At 40.0% G+C, this 11,904-nt stretch overlaps 1 protein-coding gene across 1 annotated transcript; it reads right to left on the bottom strand.

Annotated features, from left to right (window-relative positions):
* Positions 1-5,426: 5,426 nt before the first annotated feature.
* LOC108674269 lies at positions 5,427-7,315 on the bottom strand. The gene is made up of 3 exons (XM_018162208.1): positions 7,093-7,315; positions 6,425-6,699; positions 5,427-5,591 (listed from the first exon to the last, which is right to left on the bottom strand). The coding sequence occupies exons 1-3, from the start codon at positions 7,292-7,294 to the stop codon at positions 5,574-5,576; spliced, it is 495 nt and encodes a 164-aa protein (XP_018017697.1). The 5' UTR covers positions 7,295-7,315; the 3' UTR covers positions 5,427-5,573.
* Positions 7,316-11,904: the final 4,589 nt, after the last annotated feature.

Below are 11,904 nucleotides of genomic sequence, written 5' to 3'. Positions count from 1 at the left end.
TGCGTTATCTTGAACACGCTTGTGTTATTTTTATGTCTACATATGTGAGTCGCGTTCTAGCAACACGCGTGCATTTTTTTCGGCAGCACGCGCAAATTACATGTTTACGCAAGGCTTCAAAACCCACGCTTTCGTGCATGGTAAGACTGATGAACGACTCCCAAAATACTCCTTGTTCAAAGGTTGGATTACCCGTACCCACTGCGGCCCCGACGCTCTGGTGTCAAAACTGTCAAATTGTCAGTAGTTCGGTGCATTTCGTCGTGTGCGGATGTTAAGTAGACATGCTTCTCGTTTCTATCGTGTATCATAAGTATGAACTGCGATGCAAGCTAATAGAAAACAATAAAATTAATAATATAATAAAGTTAAAATATAATAATAAAAACAATGAAGTTAACATGTTAATTTAAGAATCTTTAGTAAAACAATTTCCTAAGTGTTTAAGGGGACCGACCTAGCTAAAATTTGAGAATTTTGAGTAGTAGTATAGATAATAGGCCTACCGTCACACTTTCCATAAACAGCTTAAATCATAGGTCACCACAACCATTTACTCCGAATCTTGTCCAACAAAATTACCCAATTACTCCCGAATAAAACCTCCTTCAATATTATTACGAATCTTGTCCAACAAAATTGCCCAATTACTTTATAGGTCCTAACACAGAATTAAAATAATTTATATAGGCATCAAAATCGAAAATTTATTCGGCACATATGCAGCATGAATTTCTAGATGTCACTCATAAATTACCTCAGTAAATTAAAGCATAATTTAACCAATATAATTAAAATACTGAATGGGAGTTAAAGTAGAGGCGCAGGGAAGTTCCAGTGGTGGTTCTTAAACAGTACAGTACAGTGTACAGTACAGTACAGTGTACAGTAAAGGCCCAGCGATGTTGAAGGCCCACTTTAAAGTAAATAAACTACTAGGTTTTGGAGAATTTTCGAGTTGAATTTAAAAAGTTATTAATACTAATCGAATTTTAGAAGCGGCTGAACTGATATTCTTGATATTATAAGTCTTTTTGTCACTTTAATGCGAATAAATTTCTAGGTTTACGAGAATTTTCCACTTGAATTTAAAAAGTTATGAATTCTAATTCTATTTTAGAAGCGGCTAAACTAATATTCCTAAAATTATTTCAGACTTTTTGCCGCTTTGAAGTGAATAAATTTCTAAGATTGGGAGAATTTTCGTTTAAAATTAAAAAAAAAATATTACTACTATTTCTGTCCCAGAAACGGCTGAACTGATACACTTGAAATTATGACAGTTCAGGCCGAATATTCTGAAGCGAGATGGCATGAAACGAACTGACCTGCAGAAGTTGAATCCGTTTTACGCCGCAAACTGCATCCTTCGATTTGGAGGACGGATCAGACGCTCAGAAATTGTGCCACGAAGAAAGGCACCCTATTCTGCTACCTGCCTTCTCTCACAACGCTGCTCATATGAAAAAATCATCGGTTCTTGGGACACATTGGAAAAAACTCGTTTCTTTCAGAACCTTTTTAAAAAATACTGCACTGTCGGAGGCGTGTGGGAAAATCTGATTCAAAGCGTTCGAAAAAGTTTAACTTCTCTTCTACTTGAGCAACCTTCGTGGTTAACAGACGAGTCTCAATGCTCTCTTCTGCAAAGTTGGAAGTATATTGAAAACACACCCCTCACCCCGATTTCGTACCATCCGAATGACTGTGATGCTCTTATTCTAAACGTCACTGGCGCCGGACGCAAAACCTCGCCCACGTTTTTTCGACTCGTTTTTGCCGCGAATTTTTTCCAGTCGCCTTTGCTACAGAGAAGACAGAAATGGAAGAAGGAAGAAATGATTGTGAATCCAGGAGACCAGACATAATCGTCTCAGACATAATCGGTTATCGTCTCAGATATAACCTTGCTACGTAATCAGTGGCCACTGCATGGGCCGCATCGAAAAACTGTCTGCAAGCGAAGATGGAAGAGTTCGAAGGGTCAAAATTCGTATGTGTAAATTTAAAGACGTCTCAGTTACTCGCATGGGGGACACCAATTATTGAGCGACCCATTTCAAAGCTAGTACTGATAGAGCTATCTTGTCTCTGATTTTAACAGTTAGTACATTTTAATCCGTCCGTTAATATACAGTTTTGGGAATAAAATTTCCTTTTGTCATTTATATTATATCAGCCAGTATTTAAACTTGGGCCGGTGTTTAAAATATTTTACGGAGCATACTTCTCTCGTGTACATAAGATTTGGACCTTTTAGGTTGGACCAGAGTCGACTAGCTTAGGCCAAACTCAGTTTCTAACCTAACTTACCCTATATATTGTTCAGCAATTTGATGCGTTATTATTTACTTACGTTATGACCATGTTATTGTTTGTTAACCTCGATTTTTTTCTCCATATTGCTTATTATTTCGAATAACTTCAACTTTGTGTTCAAATATTGTTCATTCTTTGTTTTCAGAAACCGTTACAATGAACAACGAATTTTCATTTTGACCAATCTCCCGAACAGAGAGCCATATTTTTATATTTTTCATTATAATTCATTTCATCATTAAGTGTATACATCATTCATCCCATCATGAAGATCGTATATATCATTCGTCTCATCATCAAGTGCAAATATCATTCATTTCATCATGAATTATATATATCATTATTAGTGGTGATTAGCGACGCGCATTAACTGGTCTTTTTTCCTGTCGCACAATTTCATTAGCAGTAATAATTGTCAGTTATGTTAATTATTGCCGATTCCCAGTCGAAATCCAGATTCCGTTCAGGAGCGCCGGAGGCTCGCCATAGCCGCNAGGCAAATACCATATTTTATTAAGATTTTCTTCAGGCAAATACCATAATTTATTGAAATTTTCTCCAGGCATATACCATATTTTATTAAGATTTTCTCCAGGTAAATACCATATTTTATTGAAATTTTCTCCAGGCAAATACCATATTTTATTAGGATTTTCTCCAGGCAAATACCATAATTTATTGAAATTTCCTCCAGGCAAATACCATATTTTATTGAGATTTTCTCCAGGCATACACCACATTTCATTAAGATTTTCTCCAGGCAAATACCATAATTTATTGAAATTTTTTCCAGGCATATACCATATTTTATTAAGATTTTCTCCAGGCATATACCATAATTTATTGAGATTTTCTCGAGGCATATACCATATTTAAATACGATTTTCTCCAGGCATATATCACATTTTATTGAGATTTTCTCCAGGCATACACCACATTTTATTAAGATTTTCTCCAGGCATATACCATATTTTATTGAGATTTTCTCCAGTCAAATTCCATATTTTATTGAGATTTTTTCTCGGCATGTGTGATATTTTATTCCGATATGTTATACGTTTTGTTCAGCTAGGTTATGGGCATATACGATATTCAATTATAAGAAAGCCTTAAAAGCTTATGATTTTCCTGTAATATATATTTATATATGAGGTATCGTTTTTTGAATATTAATTGGGCCTTGTCTGAGCTTTTGAACTTCGGCTGCTGTATGAGGCCACCACTTTAGTTTCAGGCCACGGCTTCAGTTTTAAGCCACGGCTTCAGTTACTGGTCACGGTTTCAATTTCAGGATACGGCTTCAGCTTTGGGCCACGGCTTGAGTTTCAAGTCGCGAATGCAGTTTCATGCTACTGCTACAAATTCAGGTAATGGCTGCAGTTTCAGGCCACGGCTTTAGTTTCAGGAGAATGCTAGAGACCGGTTCAAATCAACACTCAATTTCATATATGTCAGGTTGTATTCCAATGATGTCATTGGTCTGTCTTACGTCACCTTCTGTAATGTCACTATTCGCGGGTCTCCACGTATATAAGCTCTTCGAGCGGACATTCAGGCAGTCGTAGACAAGCCTTGCCATCATGTAGTCATAACCAATTTAGCGTCCCCTGGACGTCGCCTGACTCCGGCGTTCTCTTGATCTTCGTTAGTAATATCCGATACTAAACTACCTTGAGTAACTTACCAACCAGCTTCATCCTGTATCCTATCTAGTTCTTAATATACTTTAAGACAACCGCCTCTCAATCATCCTGCCTCTATTTGGACTTTAACTAAGAACCCTTGGACCCTCTACTCAAGCAATCCTCAGAAGATGTTCCGGTGATTAACCAACGATAGAACATTGATATAATTAAATAGAACTAGTACAGGGTGCGGCGCGGGAACTTACTTATTTGAATTGCGCGCCACGTGGCGGCCATTAGTCCTAGGAAGGTGGCGCCATGCGCAATATGGTGCGCGGGCTATGAAGTTTTTCGTCCTCTCAGTTCAGTTTACGTCAGGCCAATACTCTGACATATTCCTTTCCGTGGGTAAGCATGATACACTCACGAAATAAGTGGTTCACGTTGTCCAAATAGTGACGTAGTTTCTGCACGTATCACTGATACGTTCTTTTATAATCACACTATCCTGAAAAGGACATCGCTATTTGGATAAAATCTTACATATTTTTTCCGTGTAGAGGGCAAAGTACCCTGGGAAATTTAGTGCTTGCAGCAATAGAGTAAGTAAGTACGCAGCAACACTCAAGTATGCTCGCTCACAAGACAACAGTTTTGCAACCAGCCTCCTCCTACTCCGGCCTAACCACTTCTGGCCTAACCTACTCACGTTTCACTATTTCTAAAACCAACCTGAACGGACCTAATTAACCTCATTGGTTGCTGTATGGCAAAGAGGCGGGACAAGTGAACAGACGAGGCCGCTCATTGGCTGTAAGTGAATGGAGAGCCAAGGTCAGCTGAGTAGGTTAGGCCAGATGGGGCTAGGCCGGCTGCAAAACTGCCGTCTTATGAGCGAGCATGCTTAAATATTGGCTGAAGCTGTAGATAATGCACATTAATCTAAATATTGGCGTTAAACAGTGCATTATAATCTGGATTACGGTGTTCTTAGTCTGCTTTTTTACTCTGAAACTGAGTGTAGTTATTGCTTGCTGAGGTTGGACGTTGGCTCCAGGGCTAATTAAATGGATACATCTGAAGCCTACTACGGCTGCGCCTCCGGTTCTGGCCACGCCATCGCATTCAGGTCACTGCTTCACTTCTAGGATTAAGCGGATATTTCAGAATCAAGAACAAATCCTGACTAAGTTGCGTTGACTTGGTTCTCAAAATTTCCTTTTAATGGAGGATAATTACATCTGTCATCCATGGCACATGACGGCGCAGCTATGGAACAAATGTCGACAAATATTGGTAGAAAAATGGTGTCCAGGGTAGAGTTGTACTCGGCAGGCTATTGGTGGAGCATAGGCAGGACGTGCCACCACTGCTTCGGCGATGTGGCAGCATATTACCACATAGGTGTGTGCATGGCACCCAACCACACATGGTCTACCTTCAATCCCCTCTATGACTGTTAATAAAACATCAGTGCTTCACCAATACATTTATTCAACGCGGCCGGTTCACTTCTGCTTACAGTTCCTGACTCGAAACTGTAAATGGCTTGGCATGCAGGGTTCCATAGAACGCAGTTCGTCATGAACCCCTGCTAAGAACCGCTCTTGAACGACAGCAGTGAACCGCTTAACCAGTTGGGTACATCTGTAAACGAACCAAAAAATTTAACAACTCACATGCAGCCTATGACAAACTTGAGATATCAAAACTGTTGTACAACGAATGAGTGGCATTTATATTCAGGTACTATTGCATTGGAAAACCATAAACACAGGTATTCGTGATATGAAAAATACGGAAACAACTAAGGTGTTCACAGGAATCGCCTAATCATGAGGACAACTTGGTTACTTCTAGGGTTTGAAAGTTTTGAACGTGTTGTCGGAAGGATTGGACGTTAACATGTGTTATCAGGAGGACTGGACGTTAACATGTGTTGTCAGGAGGACTGGACGTTAACATGTGTTGTCAGGAGGACGTTAACATGTGTTATCAGGAGGACTGGACGTTAACATGTGTTGTCAGGAGGACTGGACGTTAACATGTATTGTCAGGAGGACTGGACGTTAACGTGTGTTGTCAGGAGGACTGGACGTTAACATGTGTTGTCAGGAGGACTGGACGTTAACATGTGTTGTCAGAAGGGCTATCCGCTAACCTATATTATCGGATAGAAGGTATGGGGAAGGAAAGTAGAATGATAACAGTATAGTGTCAATAGGCACACAAGGAACATATAGGTACTGTTCGTCGACAAGAGGAAACCTCCATTAAGCCACCAATAAGACCGAGATGAATGTGTTCTCCAAAGAAGGTTGACCTATATCAACCTGTCCTATATCTATCCCTCTATCTAACTATATTGTATATTTAATTTCTCCCTATTCTTTGCTGTTACTTAATTTAACCCCACTGATGGAAATACAGTTAACCTCCCCCCCCCTCTCACAGTTTCCCTGTAGAATTGTTGAACTTACGTAGAAACCTATCAGAGTGATGTTCAAGCTATCAACCCTCAGATAGACCCAACTTGGTAGAGAATAAGCCAGGTTGGGGAATGTGGTGGTGCCATTTGATATTGGCACCATCCATTTGACGCCATCTTTTTTGGCCGTGATTGTCAGTGTGGTACCGTGGAGGACGCCACAGACGTCGTAAGCTGTCAGGTTAGTAGGCCAGTGGAAGTCAACATCGGACCCACCCACATGATAGGAGTACAGGTTCCGATCATCTCCAAGTTGGTAGAGAGGTACTGTGAAAGAATGACATCCTTTATGAGAGGGTCGAATAGCCAGTCTGTTGAATGAATTATAACTTAGCACTAACTAAACAGAAGGTTTGATATCCAGGCAACAAGCACCACTTTGCGAAAAATGTTGTCCGAATACGAGTCAAATATTGTACGCAATGTGGCGTATGTTTGCATATATTGTGTACCTAACACTGTAAGTAAAATATATCGTACCTAACATTGTACATGAAATGCTTGGTATTATACCAGTCGACGGATGTGTACAGTAAAGTAATACCCAGAGTTAAATTTTTCAGCCTTCCATTTCTAGTAGGGTTATCATAAGAAAATTATTATTAATGATGAATGCTGTCTAGTTGGACCTATGCTAATGGTATAATTTAGGGTTCTTACATGGGAAGAACTCGCTACCGGTGTTCGGTTGGCCGTCTATCGGCTGGGAGTACCCGATGTAGAGCGCTCTAGTCAGGCAAATATCAGGCACCTCCGCTGTACCGATCACGATGGTGCTTTTTGGCTCCGATATGGGGAAGTCAAGAGTCGGACCAGTGCGAGATGTGTCCGTGTAATCGATGACAAACTGAATGGTGATCATGATGAAGCTACCGCAGCCAGGGGAAACCTGTAGGGTCAACGGTTGCTGAATTAGAGATGTGGGTGGTAATAAGTGGGTGTGGGCATATGGCGTCATCCGACTGGTGGCTTCGCCCGAGCCAAAGTTACATAAATTTTAGACGATAATGGCGCACGAAAATTTTTGGACTAGTAGGAAAATGTTTGGACTGGTTCGTTTAGTTTCGTTCAGACATTTAGACACGGTAGCTGTCTACGCTCGACGCGCGGACTTCGTTACGAGGTAAAAAAATATTCTTCAAATCGTGCGGTATTTTCATACTCATAGGTACCTCAAATGAGTAACATGTTAATGTGACCCAGCTGTTCCTCTCCGCTATGAACACCAATGCCTAAAACCCTGAACCAAGCATGCAGTGAGCAGCTGAGCGCGGAGGTTAGCTGAGGCAGTTTGTCATGAAACAATTGAAATGAAGCAGCGTTATCATACATCTAGTTTTTGGGTGAATGATGGAAAGAAAAAGCGCCGATGATTTTTTCGAAATGACATACATCTCCTTTCAAGAAGCTATTAACGTCCTAGGGGAGCACTGCACTCCACTAGCTATTATCTTCATTGGGAAATCTGGACTGGAAATTTTATTTTTATTGGTAAGTTAATTGGATTAGCTAATTTAAATTCAACTTTTTGTAAAATTCAATATTTACATAGAAAGAAAAAATTAGGAAAATAGAGAAAGGAATACATTTTATCGGTATTTTTTTCTACTTACAATTTTAATAGATCTTGTATATCATTAAAATTATAATGACTGCAACGATTTAATAACTGGAACGGGATTCACGTTATTTTAATGGGAACATATATATAATAAATTAAGGTGTATTATCCTGTTGAACACAAAGTTCCCCTCGACTTTCTAATGAAATTAGAGCGGGCCGGAGGACCGGGGTCATTGAGTACACGCATCCACGGCCAGCGGACCGACATAACCTTCAATTGCAGTGGGTACAAAAAGTATTCGTCACGAAGGTAAACTTTATTTGATTAAAGCTTTTCCAAAATAATTACATAAACCTACACTGTTCTAATGCAATTCAACATGGTAAATACAAATATCATGTCCTGTTTGGACATGATATTTGAAAATTTGAACCTTCCTCAAGGTTGGATATTCCAACAAGACAAAGACCTTAAGCACATTGAGTTGAGATTGTCTTGGACAGAAGGGGCAAGACAAGCACTTGACCTCAGTCCGTTTGAAAATCTGTGGCGGGAATTGAAAGTGAGGATCTAGGAGAGGGATTCAAGAAATTTTTTCCAATTGAAAGAAATATGCAAGGAAGAGTGGGCTAATATTCCTATTAGCATATGTGTTAATCTTGTGCACAAATTTTTCAATCGTCTAGAAGCAGTTTTTGCTCCTAAAGGTCACATGACGAAGTATTGAGTAAATATGTTTACTGTGTGTCGGATACTTTTTGAATCTTAACTTTTACAAAATTGCAATTATCAAATAAACATTTAATGATATCGTTGTTTTAATAAGACATTTGTATTTCCCATGTAAATTTACATTAGAATAGTGTTTGTTTATGTTATTTTGTTGGATAAGATTTAATTAAATAACGTTTTTCATTGGGTGGGATACTTTTTGTACCCACTGTATGTGAATGAGGGCTGCCGTATCGCGGATACTCAGCCACTAGCTAAAGCTACCTCGACACCAGGGGCCGGATTATCAAAACATCGCTAAGTACACGTAGCGACTTACGTGTGGCGTAAGTGCTGATATGAAGACGTAACTCTAGCGTCGGTATTATCAAAACATTTGAACGCGAAGCTACGTACAAGAAGCCGTACGTAGCTCTACGTCTGCTCGGAGGTGACGTAAGTGGAGTTACGTAGACGTTTTGAGTGTGCCGAAGCAATATAAACTATTGATTTACTTGCAACACGGTGAATTGTGATAGAATTTTGTTAATAATTCAACATAGGCATAATATGTGATCGTGCTAAACGGTGCTCTTTGAGAAAAAAATTCAATTAAGTTATGCCAGCTAATTTCTTTTCCTTTTGTGCTATAATTTGCAAGCAAATCTTGATATACGTATCTAAGAGTTTTATGATCATTTACTAAAACAATATCTTCATGACTTTTTGATTCAAAACTAAGTGGAGTTTGACAAGCCAATCATTTTTCTAGCTACGTACACAAATTCCTTTCTTTCTCCGCTGATAGTTGATCTCCAACACACAAAATATTCTAAATTCTAGGTAGCTCTCTAAAAAGTCCTCAAATTTTGAATGGGAAAATGTAATTTGTTGCCTTGATTGCAAAAATTTACAATGAAGGCGTTGTCATTGCTATTTAGACAACGTCTCACTCATTTCTCCATATGCTCCCTAGTCAGTCAACGTAGATGACGCTGACACAATACAACCTCCTTTCATCCACGCGCTCTGCGCAGAGTCGACAGGAGCTAGGAATGGCAAATTCGAAGCCTCTGATTGGTCAGTTAGTTGGATGGTTTCGATAATACCTTTTCAGATGAGTCTTGCGTAAGAGCGTTTTGTTAATGCCAAATTTTGACTGACTTAGGCAATACGTAACTTTTTGAACGTAAGTACGAAATGTTGCGTGTACTTAGCGAAGTTTCGTTAATCTCTGCCCAGAAATAGTGCACAATTAATATTGCGAATATTGGTATTGATGGGCAGAAGTTCTTCCTTTATGCAATATTCGAAGCATCGTATTCTATTTTATATCTGCCAGCGCAAACAATAAATTTAGTTTGAATTTTTGAAAGAACAAATCAGAAATTTTTAATAAAAGGAATGCTCCGTCTTCAATCAAACTTGCATAAATGAACCTTGCCTGCACCATGTGTAGGACATGACAGCTTCCAAGTTACTCACGTGATCGATGGTGCAGTTCAGGAGGAGCGTCAACGAATCTTAAGCGTGCAAGGAAGTGAGCTTGGTATTTTTCAAAACTTCAACGTATCTCTTACTATCAACGTAGGCAAATAAATCATAAACTCAAATAAGAGGTACTGGTGCGTAGCCTGAGTAATAGCGTCGGTGTTTAAATCGTACTTAGAAAATAAAACCTTCGGCGTTGCATTTTCTCATCTTTTACAAATTATGGATTAACCCTTCCGCGGCAAACAATTAAAGAAATATACATAAATGTTAATTTAATGCAGGTTTCATTGAAGACCAGAGAGTATTTCTTATTGATAATTTTCTTATTGTTTTTCTCTATTCGAGGCTCTTCGACCTCAAAAATCTAACCCCAGCTATGCGCCAAGCAGCAAAGCAACTCCGAGATAACGACCAAATTGTCATAAGAAAAGCTTATAAAAGCAACATCTTTGTTATTTTAGACAAAACCGAGTACAATTCAAAAATGAATGAGATTGTTTCAGATGAATCTAAATTCCGTCGCCTCGGACAAGACCCAACAGAGCAAATTCAGAGAAGAGCCAACAAATTAATAAATACTGCAAACTCACTTATTGGATCAAGAAAACTTACCCCGATCGTCGGCAGTTATTCTCCGGGCTACCTCTACGGCAACATTAAAAACCATAAAGAGAACAACCCGCTTAGACCCATAATTTCTCAGGTTACAACTCCAATCTATAGGACAGCCGAGGAGTTGGATGCTCTAATAAAACCATACATCCCGAAGAAATTTTCACTTAAATCTAGAAGAGATTTCTTAGAAATTCTTCGCGGCCGGCGCCCCGGCGTCCATCTGGTATGCTAGCCTCACTTGACGTCACCAACCTCTTTACCAACGTTCCTACAGAAGAAACTTTGGAAATAATTGCTAACCATGTTTATTCAAATGAAAACTTACCGGCTCCATCAATCCCTAAAAAGGTCCTACTTGATCTCCCTGCATCTGTACTTCTGAATCGCCTTTCCGGACACCTGACAATACATCAAAAAAATCAACAAAACGATCAATCAACAAAACAAAAAAAAAATCAATCAAACAATACAAAATTTACCATCAAATCAACGGTGTTGCCATGGTCAGCCCTCTGGGTCCAACCTTTGCTGAATTCTACATGTGCGAACTAGAAAACCGAGTATTGTCGGACGCAGAAATCAGGCCTGAGCTCTACTGTACGTGCCCAGGCACGTGTACCCCACCATGTATAACACGTGCCCAGGTACCCCACCATGTATAACACGTGCCTCACGTGCCCAGGTACCCCACCATGTATAACACGTGCCCAGTTATACGTGTACCCCACCATGTATAATACGTGCCCGCAGGTACCTCACCAGGCATAACACGTGCCCAGGTACCCCACCATGTATAATACTTGCCCTGATACGTGTACCCCACCATGTATAACACGTGCCCAGGTACGTGTACCCCACCATGGACGAGCTGGCGGGCACGGTAGAGCGGGTCCGGGCCCACCTCAACGTGCGCAGCTTCATTGGCCTCGGCGTGGGCCTGGGCGCCAACGTCCTGGCCCGCTACAGCCTGACCCACCCTCGAAATGTGGGTCAATGTTATACTTACCTGACCCGCTACAGCCTGACACACCCGCAAAATGTGGGTCAATGTTATACTTACCTGACCCGCTACAGCCTGACCCACCCTC

Source organism: Hyalella azteca, unplaced genomic scaffold, assembly GCF_000764305.2.
Source record: "Hyalella azteca isolate HAZT.00-mixed unplaced genomic scaffold, Hazt_2.0.2 contig17558, whole genome shotgun sequence".
NCBI classification, from domain to species: Eukaryota; Metazoa; Arthropoda; class Malacostraca; order Amphipoda; family Hyalellidae; genus Hyalella; species Hyalella azteca.
Note: the sequence above shows the minus strand (reverse complement) of the source record. Positions and strands in the feature narration are given on the sequence as shown.